Source organism: Phocoena sinus, chromosome 3 (assembly GCF_008692025.1).
Source record: "Phocoena sinus isolate mPhoSin1 chromosome 3, mPhoSin1.pri, whole genome shotgun sequence".
Lineage (NCBI taxonomy): Eukaryota > Metazoa > Chordata > Mammalia > Artiodactyla > Phocoenidae > Phocoena > Phocoena sinus.
In genome coordinates this window covers 120,977,644-120,998,319 of record NC_045765.1, presented here as the reverse complement: position 1 = coordinate 120,998,319, position 20,676 = coordinate 120,977,644, and the positions used below count along the sequence as shown (strand labels likewise).

At 39.3% G+C, this 20,676-nt stretch overlaps 1 protein-coding gene across 5 annotated transcripts in view; it reads left to right on the top strand.

The window, feature by feature from the left end:
* NLN (neurolysin) overlaps positions 1 to 20,676 on the top strand; it is a 100,404-nt gene that overhangs the window by 57,596 nt on the left and 22,132 nt on the right. For all 5 annotated transcript variants that reach the window (XM_032627830.1, XM_032627833.1, XM_032627834.1 and 2 more), the window contains 3 exons: positions 9,308 to 9,443; positions 11,495 to 11,861; positions 19,869 to 20,070. In XM_032627830.1, coding sequence (XP_032483721.1) covers positions 9,308 to 9,443; positions 11,495 to 11,861; positions 19,869 to 20,070 — 705 coding nt within the window. The remainder of the gene's footprint in view (positions 1 to 9,307; positions 9,444 to 11,494; positions 11,862 to 19,868; positions 20,071 to 20,676) is intronic.

Here is a 20,676-nt window from a genome sequence, read left to right as displayed (position 1 = left end):
TTTAATACAAATAAAATATATAAAATGTTTGTAATAATTTGAGCAAAATCCCTAAAACATTTTTAAGCATAGAGTTCTGTGGCGTTAAGTGTATTCACATTGTTGTGCAGCCATCGCCACCATACATCTCCAGAGCTTTTTCATCTTTCCCAGCTGAAACTCTGTACCATTAAACACTAACTCCCCATCCCCCCAGCCCCAGCCCCTGGCATACATCATTCTACTCTCTGTCTCTGTAAATTTTACTAATCTAAGAACCTCATGTAAGTAGAATCCATATAGTAGTTGTCCTTTTGTGACTGGCTTATTTCACGTAGCATAATGTCTTCTAGGTTTATCCATAATTTCGCATGTGTCAAAATTTCTTTCCCTTTTAAGGCTGGATAATATTCCATTGTATGTATATATCACATCTTCTTTATCCATTCATCCATTGATGGACATTTAGGTTGCTTCTACCATTTAGCTATTATGAATAATGCTGCAGTGAACATGGGTATACAAATACCTGTTTGAGTCTCTGTGTCCATTTCTTTGGGATGTATACCCAGAAGTGGAATTTCTGGATCATATGGTAATTCTATGTTTAATTTTTTGAGAAATCATAATACTGTTTTCTACAGCAGCTGTACCATTTTACACTCTCATCAGATATAAACATTCCAAATTTTCCACATCCTCACTTTATTATTTCTCTTTTTTTTATTTTTTAAAAAATTTTATTTATTTATTTTTGGCTACATTGGGTCTTCACTGCTGCACATGGGCTTTTCTCTACTTGTGTCGAGCAGGAGCTACTCTTTGTTGCGGTGCGCTGGCCTCTCTTGTTGTGGAGCACAGGCTCTAAGTGTGCAGGCTTCAGTAGTTGTGGCACGCAGGCTCAGTAGTTGTGGCTCGTGGGCTCTAGAGCACAGGCTTAGTAGTTGTGGCACACGGGCTTAGTTGCTCTGCGGCACGTGGGATCTTCCCAGACTAGGGCTCGAACCCGTGTCCCCTCCATTGGCAGGCGGATTCTTATCCACTGTGCCACCAGGGAAGTCCATCCTTTTTGTTAAATAGCCATACTTATGGGTGCAAAGTTAAACTGGTAAATTTTGTATTATGTATATTTTACCACAATAAAAGAAAAATTTTAAGTACCAATATTTGGTGCAGTATTGACGAGACTAAATGTGGAATCAGTATAGTCCTTAAGAATATGTTTTTAGGGGCAGGACGAGAATAAAGATGCAGACCTACTAGAGAACGAACTTGAGGACACGGGGAGGGGGAAGGGTAAGATGGGACAAAGTGAGAGAGTGGCATGGACGTATATACACTACCAAATGCAAAACTGATAGCTAGTGGGAAGCAGCCGCATAGCACAGGGAGATCAGCTCAGTGCTTTGTGACCACCTAGAGGGGTGGGATAGGGAGGGTGGGACGGAGGGAGATGCAAGAGGGAAGAGATATGGGGATATATGTATATGTATAGCTGATTCACTTTGTTATAAACCAAAAACTAACATACCATTGTAAACCAATTATACTCCAATAACGATGTTAAAAAAAAAAAGAATATGTTTTTACTCAAATTTAACAGTACCTAAAATTTTGTTAAGACCCTCATAGCTATCTCCTGAGACTTAAAAAGTCAATTATTTCAGAAATAAAATTGGATCATGAATCCAGAAAACAGTCTGCAACACTGAAATGGAATAATTTAGTAGAAGTTGAGATGGTCAAAAATATTTCACAGTTTTACCACCCTGAAAGTAATGTAGAAACTCTTCTTTTTAGTGCTTTGGATCCAGTTAAGTATTAACCATTATTTTGGTTTTTTTTTTTTAATCTTTATTGGAGCATAATTCCTTTACAATGGTGTGTTAGTTTCTGCTTTATAACAAAGTGAATCAGTTATACATATACATATGTTCCCATATCTCTTCCCTCTTGCATCTCCCTCCCTCCCACCCTCCCTAACCCACTGCTCTAGATGGTCACAAAGCACCGAGCTCATCTCCCTGTGCTATGCGGCTGCTTCCCACTAGCTATCTATCTTACGTTTGGTAGTGTATATATGTCCATGCCTCTCTCTCGCTTTGTCACAGCTTACCCTTCCCCCTCCCCATATCCTCAAGTTCATTCTCTAGTAGGTCTGTGTCTTTATTCCTGTCTTACCCCTAGGTTCTTCATGACATTTTTTCCCCTTAAATTCCATATATATGTGTTAGCATACGGTATTTGTCTTTCTCTTTCTGACTTACTTCATGCTGTATGACAGACTCTAGGTCCAACCACCTCATTACAAATAGCTCAATTTCGTTTCTTCTTATGGCTGAGTAATATTCCATTGTATATATGTGCCACATCTTTATCCATTCATCCCATGATGGACACTTAGATTGTTTCCATCTCCGGGCTATTGTAAATAGAGCTGCAATGAACATTTTGGTACATGACTCTTTTTGAATTATGGTTTTCTCAGGGTATATGCCCAGTAGTGGGATTCCTGGGTCATATGGTAGTCCTATTTGTAGTTTTTTAAGGAACCTCCATACTGTTCTCCATAGTGGCTGTACCAATTCACATTCCCACCAGCAGTGCAAGAGGGTTCCCTTTTCTGCACACCCTCTCCAGCATTTATTATTTCTAGATTTTTTGACGATGGCCATTTTGACTGGTGTGAGATGATTTCTCATTGTAGTTTTGATTTGCCTTTCTCAAACGATTAATGATGTTGAGCATTATTTCATGTGTTTGTTAGCAGTCTGTATATTTTCTTTGGAGAAATGTCTATTTAGGTCTTCTGCCCATTTTTGGACTGGGTTGTTTGTTTTTTTGTTGTTGAGCTGCATGAGCTGCTTGTATATTTTGGAGATTAATCCTTTGTCAGTTCCTTCATTTGCAAATATTTTCTCCCATTCTGAGGGTTGTCTTTTAGTCTTGTTTATGGTTTCCTTTGCTGTGCAAAAGCTTTGAAGTTTCATTAGGTCACATTTGTTTATTTCTGTTTTTATTTCCATTTCTCTAGGAGGTGGGTCAAAAAGGATCTTGCTGTGATTTATGTCATAGAGTGTTCTGCCTATGTTTTCCTCTAAGAGTTTGATAGTTTCTGGCCTTACATTTAGGTCTTTAATCCATTCTGAGCTCATTTTTGTGTATGGTGTTAGGGAGTGATCTAATCTCATACTATTACATGTACCTGTCCAGTTTTCCCAGCACCACTTATTGAAGAGGCTGTCCTTTCTCCACTGTACATTCCTGCCTCCTTTATCAAAGATAAGGTGACCATATGTGCGTGGGTTTATCTCTGGGCTTTCTATGCTGTTCCATTGATCTATCTTTCTGTTTTTGTGCCAGTACCATACTGTCTTGATTACTGTAGCTTTGTAGTATAGTCTGAAGTCAGGGAGCCTGATTCCTCCAGCTCTGCTTTTCGTTCTCAAGATTGCTTTGGCTATTCGGGGTCTTTTGTGTTTCCATACAAATTGTGAAATTTTTTGTTCTAGTCCCGTGAAAAAGGCCAGTGGTAGTTTGATAGGGATTGCATTGAATCTGTAGATTGCTTTGAGTAGTAGAGTCATTTTCACAATGTTGATTCTTCCCATCCAAGAACATGGTATATCTCTCCATCTATTTGTATCATCCTTAATTTCCTTCATCAGTGTCTTATAATTTTCTGCATACAGGTCTTTCGTCTCTTTAGGTAGGTTTATTCCTAGATATTTTATTCATTTTGTTGCAATGGTAAATGGGAGTGTTTTCTTGATTTCACTTTCAGATTTTTCATCATTAATGTATAGGAATGCCACAGATTTCTGTGCATTAATTTTCTATCCTGCTACTTTACCAAATTCATTGATTAGCTCTAGTAGTTTTCTGGTAGCATCTTTAGGATTCTCTATGTATAGTATCATATCATCTGCAAACAGTGACAGCTTTACTTCTCCTTTTCTGATTTGTATTCCTTTTATTTCCTTTTCTTCTCTGATTGCTGTGGCTAAAACTTGCAAAACTGTGTTGAATAAGAGTGGTGAGAGTGGGGAACCTTGACTTGTTCCTGATCTTAGTGGAAATGCTTTCACTTTTTCACCATTGAGGACGATGTTGGCTGTGGGTTTGTCATATATGGCCTTTATTATGTTGAGGAAAGTTCCCTCTATGCCTACTTTCTGCAGGGTTTTTATCATAAATGGGTGTTGAATTTTGTCGAAAGCTTTCTCTGCATCTATTGAGATGACCATATGGTTTTTCTACCTCAATTTGTTAATACGGTGTATCATGTTGATTGATTTGTGTATATTGAAGAATCCTTGCATTCCTGGAATAAACCCCACTTGATCATGGTGTATGATCCTTTTAATGTGCTGTTGGATTCTGTTTGCTAGTATTTTGTTGAGGATTTTTGCATCTATGTTCATCAGTGATATCGGCCTGTACTTTTCTTTCTTTGTGACATCCTTGTCTGGTTTTGGTATCAGGGTGATAGTGGCCTCGTAGAATAAGTTTGGGAGTGTTCCTCCCTCTGCTGTATTTTGGAAGAGTTTGAGAAGGATAGTTTTTAGCTCTTCTCTAAATGTTTGATAGAATTCGCCTGTGAAGCCATCTGGTCCTGGGCTTTTGTTTGTTGGAAGATTTTTAATCACAGTTTCAATTTCAGTGCTTGTGATTGGTCTGTTCATATTTTCCATTTCTTCCTGATTCAGTCTTGGCAGGTTGTGCGTTTCTAAGAATTTGTCCATTTCTGCCAGGTTGTCCATTTTATTGGCATAGAGTTGCTTGTAGTAATCTCTCATGATCTTTTGTATTTCTGCAGTGTCAGTTGTTACTTCTCCTTTTTCATTTCTAATTCTATTTATTTGAGTCTTCTCTCTTTTTTTCTTGATGAGTCTGGCTAATGGTTTATCAATTTTGTTTATCTTCTCAAAGAACCAGCTTTTAATTTTAATGATCCTTGCTATCGTTTCCTTCATTTCTTTTTCATTTATTTCTGATCTGCTCTTTATGATTTCTTTCCTGCTGCTAACTTTGGGGGCGTTTTGTTCTTCTTTCTCTAATTGTTTTAGGTGCAAGTTTAGGTTGTTGATTCGAGATGTTTCCTGTTTCTTAAGGTAGGATTGTATTGCTATAAACTTCCCTCTTAGAACTGCTTTTGCTGCATCCCATAGGTTTTGGGTTGTCGTGTCTCCACTGTCGTTTGTTTCTAGGTATTTTTTGATTTCCTCTTCGATTTCTTCAGTGATCACTTCATTATTAAGTAGTGTATTGTTTAGCCTCCATGTGTTTGTATTTTTTACAGATCTTTTCCTGTAATTGATATCTAGTCTCATAGCGTTGTGGTCGGAAAAGATACTTGATACGATTTCAATTTTCTTAAATTTACCAAGGCTTGATTTGTGACCTAAGATATAATCTATCCTGGAGAATGTTCCATGAGCACTTGAGAACAATGTGTATTCTGTTGTTTTGGGATGGAATGTCCTATAAATATCAATTAAGTCCATCTTGTTTAATGTATCATTTAAAGCTTGTGTTTCCTTATTTATTTTCATTTTGGATGATCTGTCCATTGGTGAAAGTGGGGTGTTAAAGTCCCCTACTATGAATGTATTACTGTCGATTTCCCCTTTTCTGGCTGTTAGTATTTGCCTTATGTATTGAGGTGCTCCTATGTTGGGTGCATAAATATTTACAATTGTTATATCTTCTTCTTGGATCGATCCCTTGATCATTATGTAGTGTCCTTCTTTGTCTCTTCTAAGAGTCTTTATTTTAAAGTCTATTTTGTCTGATATGAGAATTGCTACTCCAGCTTTCTTTTGGTTTACATTTGCATGGAATATCTTTTTCCATCCCCTTACTTTCAGTGTGTAAGTGTCTCTAGGTCTGAAGTGGGTCTCTTGTAGACAGCATATATATGGGTCTTGTTTTTGTATCCATTCAGCCAATCTGTGTCTTTTGGTGGGAGCATTTAGTCCATTTACATTTAAGGTAATTATCGATATGTCTGTTCCTGTTACCATTTTCTTAACTGTTTTGGGTTTTTTATTTTAGGGCTTTTCCTTCTCTTGTGTTTCTTGCCTAGAGAAGGTTTTTTTTTTTTTTTTTTTTTTTTTGCAGTACAGAGGCCTCTCACCGCTGTGGCCTCACCCATTGCGGAGCACAGTCTCCGGACGCGCAGGCTCAGCGGCCATGGCTCACAGGCCCAGCCACTCCGTGGCACGTGGGATCTTCCCATACCGGGGCACGAACCCGTGTCCCCTGCATCGGCAGGCAGACTCTCAACCACTGCGCCACCAGGGAAGCCCTGTAAAGGTTTTAATTTCTCCATCAAATCTGAAAGAGATCCTTGCTGGGTATAGTGATCTTGGTTGTAGGTTTTTCTCCTTCATCACTTTAAGTATGTCCTGCCAGTACATTCTGTCTTGCAGAGTTTCTGCTGAAAGATCAGCTGTTAACCTTATGGGGATTCCCTTGTGTGTTATTTGTTGTTTTTCCCGTGCTACTTTTAATATGTTTTCTTTGTATTTAATTTTTGACAGTTTGATTAATATGTGTCTTGATATGTTTCTCCTTGGATTTATCCTGTATGGGACTCTCTGTGCTTCCTGGACTTGATTAACTTTTTCCTTTCCCATATTAGGGAAGTTTTCAACTATAATCTCTTCAAATATTTTCTCAGTCTGTTTCTTTTTCTGTTCTTCTTCTGGAACCCCTATAATTTGAATGTTGGTGCATTTATTGTTGTCCCAGACGTCTCTGAGACTGTCCTCAGTTCTTTTCATTCTTTTTTCGTTATTCTGCTCTGCAGTAGTTATTTCCACTATTTTATCTTCCAAGTCACTTATCTGTTCTTCTGCCTCAGTTATTCTGCTATTGATCCCTTCTAGAGTATTTTTAATTTCATTTATTGTGTTGTCTATCATTGCTTGTTTCATCTTTCGTTCTTCTAGGTCCTTGTTAAATGTTTCTTGCATTTTGTCTATTCTATGTCCAAGATTTTGGATCATCTTTACTATCATTATTCTGAATTCTTTTTCAGGTAGACTGCCTATTTCCTCTTCATTTGTTAGGTCTGGTGGGTTTTTATCTTGCTCCTTCATCTGCTGTGTGTTTTCCTGTCTTCTCATTTTGCCTATCTTACTGCATTTGGGGTCTCCTTTTTGCAGGCTGCAGGTTGTAGTTCCCGTTTTTGTTTTTTGGTTTTTGGGGTTTTTTTGTGGTATGCGGGCCCCTCACTGCTGTGGCCTCTCCCATTGCTGAGCACAGGCTCCGGACACGCAGGCTCAGCGGCCATGGCTCACGGGCCCAGCCACTCTGCGGCACGTGGAATCTTCCCGGACGGGGAAACAAACCCGTGTCCCCTGGATCAGCAGGTGGACTCTCAACCACTGCACCACCAGGGAAGCCCCCTGTTGTTTTTGGTGTCAGTCCCCAGTGGCGAAAGTTGGTTCAGTGGGTTGTGTCGGCTTCCTGGTGGAGCGGACTAGTGCCTGTGTTCTGGTGGATGAGGCTGGATCTTGTCTTCCTGGTGGGCAGGCCCACATCTGGTGGTGTGTTTTGGAGTGTCTATGCACTTATTATGATTTTAGGCAGCCTCTCTGCTAATGGTTGGGGTTGTGTTCCTGTCTTGCTAGTTGTTAGGCATAGGGTGTCCATCACTGTAGCTTGCTGGTCGTTGAGTGAAGCTGGGTGTTGGTGTTGAGATGGAGATCTCTGGGAGATTTTCACCGTTTGATATTATGTGGAGCTGGGAGATCTCTTGTGGACCAGTGTCCTGAAGTTGGCTCTCCCACCTCAGAGGCACAGCACTGACTCCTGGCTGCAGCACCAAGAGCCTTTATCCACACGGCTTAGAATAAAAGGGAGGAAAAGTAGAAAGAAAGGAAGAGGATAAAAGAAAAGAAAATAAAGTTATTAAAATAAAAAAATAATTATTAATAAAAAAATTTTTAAGTAAAAAAACACAAAAGAAAATCGGACGGATAGAACCCTAGGACAAATGGTGAAAGCAAAGCTATACAGAGAAAATCTCACACAGAAGCATACACATACACACTCACAAAAAGAGGAAAAGGGGAAAAAATAATCTTGATTCGTTGTCTATTCAGGTATTCCACAGATGCAGGGTACCTCAAGTTGATTGTGGAGATTTAATCCGCTGCTCCTGAGGCTGCTGGGAGAGATTTCCCTTTTTCTTCTTTGTTCACACAGCTCCCGGGGTTCAGCTTTGGATTTGGCCCTGCCTCTGCGTGTAGGTCGCCGGAGTGCGTCAGTTCTTCGCTCAGACAGGACGGGGTTAAAGGAGCAGTTGATTCGGGGGCTCTGGCTCACTCAGGCCGGGAGGAGGGGGGGGTATGGAGTGCGGGACGAGCCTGCGAGCCTGCGGCGGCAGAGGCCAGCGTGACGTTGCACCAGCCTGAGGCGCGCCGTGCGTTCTCCTGGGGAAATTGTCCCTGTATCCCAGGACACTGGCAGTGGCGGGCTGCACAGGCTCCCCGGACGGGAGGTGTGGAGAGTGACCTGTGCTCGCACACAGTCTTCTTGGTGGTGGCAGCAGCAGCCTTAGCTCGTCTCATGCCCGTCTCTGGGGTCCGCGCTGTTAGCTGCGGCTCTCGTCTGTCTCTGGAGCTCCTTTAAGCAGTGCTCTTAATCCCCTCTCTTCGCGCACCAGGAAACAGAGGGAAGTAAAAGTCTCTTGCCTCTTCGGCAGGTCCAGACTTTTCCCCGGACTCCCTCCCAGCTAGCCGTGGCGCACTAACCCCGTACAGGCTGTGTTGATGCCGCCAGTCCTCTCCTGCGATCCGACCGAAGCCCGAGCCTCAGCTCCCAGACGCGCCCGCCCTGGCGGGTGAGCAGACAAACCTCTCAGGCTGGTTAGTGCTGGTCGGCACCGATCCTCTGTGCGGGAATGTCTCCGCTTTGCCCTCCGCACCCCTGTGGCTGCGCTCTCCTCCGCAGCTCCGTAGCTTCCCCTCTCCACCACCCGCAGTCTCCACCCGCGAAGGGGCTTCTAGTGTGTGGAAACCTTTCCTCCACAGCTCCCTCCCACTGGTGCAGGTCCCGTCCCTATTCTTTTGGCTCTGTTTTTCCTTTGTTCTTTTGCCCTACCCAGGTACGTGGGGAGTTTCTTGTCTTTTGTGAGGTCTGAGGTCTTCTGCCAGCGTTCAGTAGGTGTTCTGTAGGAGTTGTTCCACGTGTAGATGTATTTCTGATGTATCTGTGGGGAGGAAGGTGATCTCCGCGTCTTACCCTTCCGCCATCTTCCCCCTCTCTCCTCTGATTACCTTGTATTTTGGTTTTTACTATTGTTGTCTATTACCAGGAAAACACCATAATCCTGCGTCAGCTACTCCCACTGCGGGCCAAAGTAGCCAAACTGCTCGGCTATAGCACACATGCTGACTTTGTCCTTGAAATGAACACTGCGAAGAGTACAGGCCACGTAACAGCCTTTCTAGGTTAGTCTTCTTTTCTTAATCCCTTGTATATTGCCATTTCTCTTTTTCTGTGACTGTTTTGCTGCATAGTACCAACTTGACAGACAGCCTCAGAACTTAATATGCCCTTGAGAACATTCTGCTTTTCATTCGTGCAAGAGAAATGTATTGGTCACCTACTATATGTTAGATACTGTGCTTGGCCCTAAGAGTTGCTCATTGCTTATATTACTATTATGGTCCTTGCTTCATTCTATTTGTATCTTGACAGGGATTTTTACATTAATTTCTAAGAAGATGTCTAGGGACCTACAGAGAGAGGATTAGTCTGTTGTATGAAATAAGCTGACAGCATATAAATGAAAATAGAGCATATAGAAGCAAAAAAATATTTTATATTCCAGAAGCCACTTGTTAATACATAAAAGAATATAAAATAATATGCATCAAAACTGTTATCTAATAACTATCTTCACGTTCATTTAAAGTCACTTTTTCATTAATCTTTTTAAAACCATAGAGCTTATGTCCATGACATTTAGTCAGTAGCACCCTATCACCCTTACCCCTCTCAATCTCAGTGTCACTATTCCAAGTCACTCTGGTTTTCTCTTTCATTTTAGTGAAAATGGTTGAATAACATAACCATTGTAAAGATACTAATTTTTGTTTTAATCTTCTCTAATCAGAGTTTACCAGAGTATGATTTATTTTTTAACTTTCTCATTGACCCCTTTCAGAGTTTATTCACCTTTAACAGCTAGTGTATAATTTTGTTTGCTTAAAGTTGGAGATGATTAATAATGTGTCAAAATCAGCATGCAGCCTGCCCTTTAGTCCTCTGTGTTCTCTATGGCCATACCTTGAATTATTAATGTATATGCTGATGTCACATATGACATGTAGCAGGTGTTGCACAAATAGTAGCTATTCATTATTATATAATTCATTTATTCATTCATGAGACATTTATGAAATAACTGCCCTGTATTAGTGTGCATGCTACACAGTTGGACTATAGAAAGGGCTAAGACAAGGTTCTTTACTCAATGAATTTTCCGCTGAGCGGAAACAACGGAGATGTGAACCAGTAATTGCCATCTGTTCTGATGTATTGTATACAAGAGATTGGCTTGGGGAGTTAATAGGTTTGGTGAGAATGTTTCCTTTAGTGGTAACTGTGTATACTGAAAATTTTCCTTAATAATACCTCATTAACTTAATTTTTTAAAAGCATTTTTCTCTCTAATCAGAATTACATCTCTCTATATCTTCCATGATTTTCCTCTTTTTGTTTCACAGCACTCCTCAAGCTGCTGCCTTCACCTCGCACTATGGGGATGCCCCTTACAGAAGCAATGCTTTTTATCTTACATATGTAGCAAATTGTGGAAAATAAATACATAATAAAAGCATACTCCTTTAGCCAAATACAGTGCAATAGTCAAAAACTGACCACAGCGTTAAATTGCAGTATCCCTCTAAAAAGTAGAATTGCCCAAAAAAAAAAAAAAAAAAAAAAGTAGAATTGCCATGTCCAAATAGACCTTCTTCATAGGAATGGGGTAGTGATTAACTAAACCCATGGCTCTCAAAGGCGATGAGCAGTTTTCAGTAATTCTGACCTCAGGTCACACCTGATTTGTTTTCCCTAGGTCTCTGAGGAGCCTAACCTCATTGAAGAATAATCACGTACATGAGTTTAGTTTCACTATCGCTTCATTCCCTGAATTATAATGTTCTTAAGGCGGAGTTCTCTGAGATAAACTTCAGCTTTGTTGATGATGTAAGGAAGTTGTGGCCTGATTTGGGTGGTGCAAAAAAAAAAAAAAAGAAGAAGGGTGAGGAGCCATAAAATAAATTACCCTGAAGAGAACAACAGTGCTGTCTTAATAAAGCCTGCTTTCCTCTCTCCCTCCCTCCCTTCCTCTCCCCTTCCTTCCTTCTTTTTTCCTGACGTATCTGTATTGAGTGTGACAAAGGAGGAAGCACAATGCTGAAATACTGGTGGTATGTATGAATATGCTTGCTTCCAAGAGCAATGGATTGCCAACTTTTCCCTCTCCTCACAGATGATTTAAGCCAGAAATTAAAACCCTTGGGTGAAGCAGAACGAGAGTTTATTTTGAATTTGAAGAAAAAGGAATGTGAAGAGAGAGGTCTTGAATACGATGGGAAAATCAATGCCTGGGATCTGTATTACTACATGACTCAGACGGAAGAACTCAAGTACTCTGTAGACCAAGAGATCCTCAAGGAATACTTCCCAATTGAAGTGGTCACTGAAGGCCTACTGAACATCTACCAGGAGCTGTTGGGACTTTCATTTGAGCAAGTGACAGATGCTCATGTTTGGCACAAGAGTGTTACACTTTACACTGTGAAAGATAAAGCTACGGGAGAAGTATTAGGACAGTTCTACTTGGACCTCTATCCAAGGTACTGAGGATCACCGTGTTGGAAGGGACCTTAGGGATTCAACTCCTACCCAGATTAAGATTCTTGTCTTTCGTAATTCTCATATGTGATTCCTAGTATAGCGATTAAAAATGTGGGATCTGAAGCCAGAATGTCTGGCTCCATCACTTACTAGGCAGGTTACTTAATTTTTCTCTGCCTCAGTTTCCTTACCTTTATTACAGTCCTATGAAATGGGAATACCAATCATACCTGCTTTGTAAGGTCGTTGTAAGGACCAAAATGGTTAATTACATGCAAAGCTTTTAGAAGACTACCCAGCACACAGCAAGTGCTTAGTAAATGTGAGCTGCTATTATCATCACTAATCATCATCATCATCTAGGATTGAACCTGGGCCCACGGCAGTGGAAGCACAGAGTGCAGACCACTGTTCTGCCAGGGAATTCCCTGCATTTCTTAATGTAAAATGACTTCAGAATGTTTATTATTCAGGTGATCTGTCTGCCAGTACTCTTAAATCTATGTCCACTCCCTTCAGTCTGGCTGAAAGGCAGCACAGTATAAAGGAATAGCAAAATCTTGGCGGTCAGTCAAACTTGAGTTGGAATGCTTGAGTGACATAACCTTTATGAGTCTCTAGATCCATCTCTATTATATGGGTATGATGTTTGCTTTACAGGTTTGTTTTGTGCATTAGACTATACATGCTAGTCACCCAGCCTGGGCATTCAATCAGTAGTAAGACTTAAAAATATTATTATTATTGTCTCTGTAGCATGTAGTAACTATGGACTCCACAGTGTTTCATCAGACATGAAAGGATTTGGATTACTTTCTCTGTAGGCTGCTTTCTAAAACAAAGCCAGCTTGTTGCAATTTTACTAACTAGGCCAGAGTAAATTATATCAATAGCATCGCTCTAGATCAGCAGCACGTGCAACTTCGTAACCTACTGATTTTGCATGACTTCAGGAAGGAGGCTGGTTAACTATTGTCAACCAGACAGGAGGCAGAGTTGTCTGATCCCACTGCTTTATGGACTTACTTTCACTTCTGATATGATCTAAAAATAAACCCATGTCAAATTGGATAAGTCTATTTTTAATTGAAGAGTGTCAGGATACAGTTTTAGGCCAAGAATTCTTTCAGGGGAACTCCTTCATCATTGGAGCCTCCTATAACTGTCCCCAGATTCTCTTTCCATGGCCAAAGATAGCAAGTCTAGCTACCCCATCCTGCCGTTTCTTTGCCAAGATATAACTGGTGTCTTTTGTGCTCAGAGATCTGGCCATTGCTACCAGCACTCAGGTATGGGGACCAGAGAGTGATGTTTTGTGAGGGTAGTGACCTAGTTAATATACACTTTCTGTCACCTGACGTGCTTGCTTCTTGTTTTCTTTGTCTACTTGACTCAAAAAAAGGATATTTGTAGTAGGTTAGGAAAGACCAGTTTCTTCTTTTTTTAAATCACATATCAATTTTTATTCATCAAACACTGAGATTGTCAAACAACAGGAAAAAAACCTCTAATGGTTCCAACATAAGATTGCCAGGTAAGGGCATCTTTTAAAATCACCATCATTTTGGGCTTCCCTGGTGGCGCAGTGGTTGAGAGTCCGCCTGCTGATGCAGGGGACCCGGGTTCGTGCCCCGGTCCGGGAAGATCCCACGTGCTGTGGAGCGGCTGGGCCCGTGAGCCATGGCCGCTGAGCCTGCGCGTCCGGAGCCTGTGCTCCGCAATGGGAGAGGCCACAACAGTGAGAGGCCTGCGTACCACAAAAAAAAAAAAAAAAAAATCATCATTTTATAAACACAACATAAAAAAGACATACTCTCAGAGTAAGGAAACCTTTGATATTAAATAAATCAAGTTTATTTTTTAAAAAGAAAGATAAAAACCCCTCAGTGGCACTGATTTTTAAATTGGTCGAAAGTCCTTATGGTGTTTCATAATGGACCAAGATGTATAAAATATAACAGGATAAACACCTTGCAGATTAGTTTGTTTTCCCCAGTAAAATAATATTTATAGATCTGTTTACTTGTTTAAACAATTCAGTCTAACTACATGAAATCATTCCAGAAACACTGATGGGCCCATTGAACATCCAGAGGCTGGACCGGCTGAAAATGTTATCAAATTCAGTGCACGGTTTCTGGTGTACATGTCCATGGATTCTCTTCCCTTCTCTCCCCTCTTCTGTCTGCCTTCCCTTCCCATGTCCCTGCTCACTCCTAGCTCAGCCCGACACAGTTCTTTCCTCTTGTTATTGTTGTTATTTATTTATTTTTACTTATTTTGTTTTCAACAGACTTTATCTTTTAGAGCAGTTTTAGATTCACAGCAAAACTGACCCTAAAGTAAAGAGATTTCCCGTATATCCCCTGCCCCACACATGCACAGTTTCCCCCATTATCAACGTCCCCCACCAGAGTGGCACATTTGTTATAACCTACGTTGACACATCATTGTCACCCAAATTATATTCGTGTTCATTGTTGATGTTATACTTTCTTGGGATTTGAAAAAACATATATAATGTGTATCTACCATTATAGTATCATACAGAGTAGTTTCACTGCCCTAAAAATCCCCTGTGCTTGGCCTCTTCATCCCTTCCCCCACCACCCCAGCCCCGGGCGACCACTGATCTTTTTACTTTCTCCACAGTTTTGCCTTTTCTGAAATGTCATACAGATGGAATTATACAGTATGTAGCCTTCTCAGATTGGCTTCTTTCATTTAGCATTATGCATTTAAAGTTCCTCCATGTCTTTTCATGACTTAATAGCTCATTTCTTTTCTTTTTAGCACTGAATAATATCCCATTGTCTGGATATACCACAGTTTATTTACCCATTCATCTACTAAAGGACATTTTGGTTGCTTCCAAGTTTGGGCAATTATGAATAAAGCTGTTATAAACATGTGCAGGTTTTTGTGTGGACATAAATTTCCAGTCCCTTTGGGTAAATACCGAGGAGTGCAATTGCTAGATTGTATGGTAAGAGTATGTTTAGTTTTGTAAGAAACCACCAAACTGTCTTCCAGAGTGCATGTACCATTTTTGCATTCCCACCAGTGATGAATGAGAGTTTCTGTTGTTCCATATCCCTGTCAGCATTTGGTGTTGTCAGTATTCTGGATTTTGGTCACTCTAATAGGTGTGTAGTGGTATCTCATTGTTGTTTTAATTTGCATTTCCCTGATGACATATGATGTGGAACAACTTTTCATATACTTAACTACCATCTCTGTATCTCCTTTGAGGAGGTGTCTGTTAAGGTTTCTGGTATATTTTTTAATCAGATTGTTTTCTTATTGGTGAATTTTAAGAGTTCTTTGTGTATTTTGGATAACAGTCTTTTATCAGATGTCTCTTTTGTAAATATTGCCTCACAGTCTATGGCTTGTCTTATCAATTTCTTGACAGTGTTTAATGAAATCCAGCTTATTGATTTTTTTTCTTTCATGGATTGTGCCTTCAGTGTTTCATCTAAAAAGTCATTGCCAAACCCAGGGTCATCTAGATTTCCTCCTATATTATATTCTAGGAATTTTGTAGTTTTGCATTTTGCATTTAGGTCTGTGATCCATTTTTGAGTTATTTTTTGTGAAGGGTGTAAGGTCTGTGTCTTGACTCAGTTTTTTGCATGTGGACTCCTAGTTGTTCCAGCATCATTTGTTGAAAAAAATGTCTGTGCTCCATTGTCTTTATCTGTGCCTTTGCCCTTTAGTCAAAGAGAAGTTGACTATATTTATAGAAGTATATTTTTAATTTCCAAATATTTGGATATTTTCCAGCTAGCCTTCTGTTATTTCTAGTTTGGTTCTGTTATTATTGGAGCATGTATTTATATCCTTTGAATTCTTTTAAATTGTTTTGATTTACAGCCAACATGTAATTAGTCTTGGTGAATGTTCCATGTGCACTTGAGTATTTGTTTTCTGTTGTTAGGTTGAGGGTTCTGTAAATGTCAGTTAGGTGAAGATGACCAATAATGTTGTTCAGGTGTTCTATATCTGAGCTGATATTCTCTCAGCCTGTTCAATTAATTACTGAGAAAGGAATGAAGTCTCTAAGTGATTTGTCTATTTCTTCTTTCAGTTCTATGGGCTTTTGCTTCATGTATTTTTTTTAATTGAAGTATAGTTGATTTACAATGTTGTGTTCATTTCTGCTGTACAGCAAAGTGATTCAGTTATACATATATATACACGATCTTTTTTATATTCGTTTCTATTATGATTTGTCACAGGATATTGAATTGTTTAGTATATTTTGAAGCTCTGCTTTTAGTTATACACATATTTAGAATTGTTATATCTACTTAGAGAACTGTCCCCTTTATCGTTATATAACGTTCCTTGTTATCTTTAGTAATAGTCCTCGTTCTGTTTGTCTGCTATTACTATAGCCATTCAGCTTTCATCTGATTAACATTTGCATAGTGTGTCTTTTTCCATCCTTTAACTTTTTACCTTTGCCTTTTTATTTAGAGTGGGTTTCTTATAGACACTGTACTTGGTGCTTGCTTTTTTATCCACTCTAATAATGTCTTAATTGGCATGCTTAGGAAACTTACATTTAGTATAACCATCTTACTTTTTGTCCCATCTATACTTTCCCCCCTTTTCTGACTTCTTTTGGGTTGATAGGTTTTTTTATGATTTATTTTTGTCTCTACTGTTGGCTTATTATTTACATCTCCTTTTAATATTTTTAAATTTAAAAATTGCCTAAGGGTTTAAAGTATATATCAATATCTTTAATCACGGTCTACCTTCAAGTTATATTTCTTATCATTTGTGCTATCGTTGGCCTACATATTATTTTCACATATGCTTAACACCCAGTGCATTGTTAGTATTATTGATTAGTCAACTATTATTCACAGCAATTCAAAATAGATTGTAATATATCTTCATTTATTATATTTTCAGCACTAATTGCTTTGTAATTACAAGTTTAGAGTGGTATCACATCCCTTCTGCCTGAAGAACTTCCTTTAAAATCTCTTGTAGTTCACGTCTGTTGGTAATATATACCAGTTTTTTTGAGAAAGTCTTTCCTTTACTTTCTTTCGTGAAATATATTTTTTACTATTTATAGAATTCTGGGTTCACAGGTATTTTCTATCAGTACTTTAAAGATGGCATTCCATTGTCTTCTGGCTTGCATAGTTTCTGACAAGAGATTGGCTGTAATTCTTACTGTGTTCTTTTTGTGTTCTTACTGTGTTCTGTACTGCGTTCTTTTCCTCTGACTGCCTTCAAGATTTTCTCTTTCTTCCTCTCTTTCAGCAGTTCCATACACTTAGGCATATGGGATAATTTTTTCTTTTTTTGGTTGTTTGCTTTGTATTTGTCTTCCTTGGTGTTCTTTAAACTTGTTGGATCTGTGGTTTAGTGTTGTTAATTTTGGAAAATTCTGAGCTATTCTTTTGGTTTTGGGGGGGTATTTTTGGCCCACACCACGCAGCTTGCAGGCTTTTAGTTCCCCAACCAGGGATTGAACCCAGGCCCTCGGCAGTGAAAGCGCAGAGTCCTAACCACAGGACCACCAGGGAGTTCCCTAATTTTGGAAAATTCTCAGCTATTCTTCAAATATTTCTTCTATCCTGTTCTCTATTCTCCTTCTGAAATTCCACTTATATATGTAATAGATCACTTGATATTGTCCTGCAGCTCTTGAGTCTTTGTTTGTTTTGTTTTGTTTTTTGTTTTCGGCACCCTTTTAAAAATCTTCGTGTTTTAAGGTAATTTCTATTGGCCTATCTTTTGGTTCAGTGATTCTTCCCATGGCTGTGGGAAGTCTATCAATGAGACTATCAAAGGCATTTTTCATCCCCATTACTGTGCTTTTTATTTCTAGCATTTTCATTTTATTCTCATAGTTTCTAGCTCTCTCCCAAAATTATCCATCTGACTGTGCATTTTCCTCCAGAATCTTTAACATTTAACATTTAAGTTATTGTAAATATTCTGTCTGATAGCTCCAACATCTTTGTCATATCTGAGTCTATTTTTCTTGCCCTCTTTGCCTCTTGACATTGTGTCTTTTTTCCTTGCGTCTCCATGTGCCTTATAATTTTTTTTTAAGTCAGACACTTATATAAGGCAGAAAAGACTAAGGTAAATAGTTTTTATACCTGGCAGTGGGCACATACGTACTTCTGCTAGGCCTTTAATGTGAGTCTTTAACTCATTCCATTTAGTAGTTGAGCTGGGTTTGGACCTTGTTATTGCTATGGTTAACCTCAGTGAACCCAAAGCTTCAGATTCCTGTATGTGTTTAGGATGAGAGCTTATTTGCCAGAGTTTTTCTCAGTGTCTGTTCCACTTAGTTTGAGGTTGTTCATTTGTGCTGTGCCTTAGAGCAGGTCTCTTTTCATGCTCTTGTTCCTCTCCCTGCAGTAGACTGCTGTTGTTTATTACTGGATGCCTATTAGCCTGGAAAGGTGGGGTGGGGGTCTTTTCTGTTCAGCCTTACCCTGGGTCTGAGGAGTAGACCTATATACTGATACTGCCCCACCCTCAGCTGTAGGTCTGGGCCCAGGATGTTTTCCTGCCCTACCTTCAGGAGTAGAGTGTTTTTTTGTGTTACCATCCCGCCAGCGGCAGTGGGTTTTTACCAGTTCTCTTAGGGCAACAGGGTTTGTTGCCTTTCCATGAGAAGTTCAAGGCTCGTGTCCACTAGGAGAGAGGTGAAATGGATCTAGGCAATGCTCCCTTCCACCAGGCTTGCATCAGCACTGATTCTTTTCCAGAGCTCTCATCCTGCCCCTGTCTTTTTTGTGTGTACTCAGTGAGGTCTAAGGAGAAGACCCTGCAAATGGATGCAAAATTTCCCTTATCTAATAACTCCTAGTGGTTCCCTGTTTTTGCTGGTTCACCATCAATCTTTATCAATTTGTTAAAAATTGTCTTACTGGTGTCTGCAGTGTCTGCCCCAGGTTAAAAACAAACAAACCAAAAACCCAAAAAGTGCTTGCTTCCTTTCTCTTTCTCCTTGGAGGCATCTATCTTAGATGGATTGTAGGTTGGTTGCCCTTCAACCTTCACTTTCTGATGGGTTCAAGAAAAGTTGTGATTTGCAAATTGTCCAGCATGTTGTTGTAAGAATAGGAGCAATGCCCTTTTCATCTTTCTACATCTTAATAGGAAGCAGTAAAAAGACTAGTTTGTTTTTGTTTTTGTTTTACCTGAATAACTTCAGCAGAAAAAAACAGTTATGAGTCACCAAGAAAAGATAATACAGAAAAAGATATACAAATCAAAACATCAAACTAAAAAATTCACACTAAACCTGAATGTACGTTCATGTTCTGAGCAAAGAAAAAAGGAGGAAACCTATCCCTGTAATAAAGTCTAATGGCCCATAGCTTTTGAGAGCTACCATCACTGGTATCACATTGTCCTAGAATAGATGACTTTATAGTATAATTTATGCTTTTTCCAAGGCTAAATAAAAGCATTCTGTTTCAAAAAAGGCCTGTCTGGCTTATAAAAGGAGCTCATTTAATTATGAGTACTGATTCTTCCCTCCTTGAATAAAAGAACAATATTACTGTCTGGATTTTAGTTTTTATCAGTTTTTTTTAATCGATTTTAACTTTAAGGAAAAACTACCTAGTAAGTCAAACTCCATTATTTCACTTTTGCTTCAACACTATTTAGTGTTTAATGACTCTATCTTTGAAGACGAAAAGCAACAGCTTGTTACAATAAATTGGACACCAGCTGTACCCTACTTGTGGTGTATATTCTTAATTCTTATATTAAGATTTCAACAAGAGAAACCTTGGAAATATAACTCATATCAAGTGATAGTGGGGTTTTTGTTTGTCTAGTTTTCGTTGTTTCATTTCAACAAAACATCGACCCACTTTGTAAAAGGTGAATTAAATGTTTCAAAGCATCTCCTGTTATCAAATATGGTTAAATGACCGAGAGAGGCCATGCCAATGTTGTTGCTAGAGAAGAGTGTGTGTATCTCACCAACCGTGCTTCTGGTTCCTTAGGGAAGGAAAATATAACCACGCAGCCTGCTTTGGTCTCCAGCCTGGCTGCCTCCTGCCTGATGGGAGCCGCATGATATCTGTGGCTGCCCTCGTGGTGAACTTCTCACAGCCACTAGCAGGTCGTCCCTCTCTCCTGAGACACGATGAGGTGAGGACTTACTTCCATGAATTTGGTCACGTCATGCATCAGATTTGTGCACAGGTGAGTGATTTTTTTTTTTTTATGGTAGACCTACTAATTGCTTTTCCAGACTTTTTTTCCACCGATGTCAGGTTTCTCAACATGTTTCTTAACATGTTTTCTCAGAAGCTGAACATGTTCAAAAATTTCATAGGCCTTCTGCAAAAACACAAAATTTTTCTTACTATGTTTTCACAACATACCTTTACTCAGAGATTGATCCACTAATGAAAGAGCTTCATTGAATACCACCCTATGAAAAAAAAAGAAAACTGTTGTTAAGGAAGGGTTACAAATACTGTGTTTTTTCCTTTCAAATCTTTTCCTCATAGGAATTTGGTGTAAGCTTCAGAGATAAACTGTGCTGTAATCTGTCTCTTCTGCTTATTAATGCTTTGTTTAGTTCAATGGTTTTCAATCATCCAGACTCTGTACTCCTGTTTTAATAATAAATATTTTGTAACACCTTCCTTTGCTAGCCTTCAATTAAAATCACAGATAGCACGGTATAACCATGGGGAGAATTTACTAAGAAAGTGAATGTGTGTGTGCAGCGGATTGCAACTAATTTCTCTTTATTTTTAAAAATGAAAAGTATTTATTCTAAACTTTGTAACATAGTCCAGT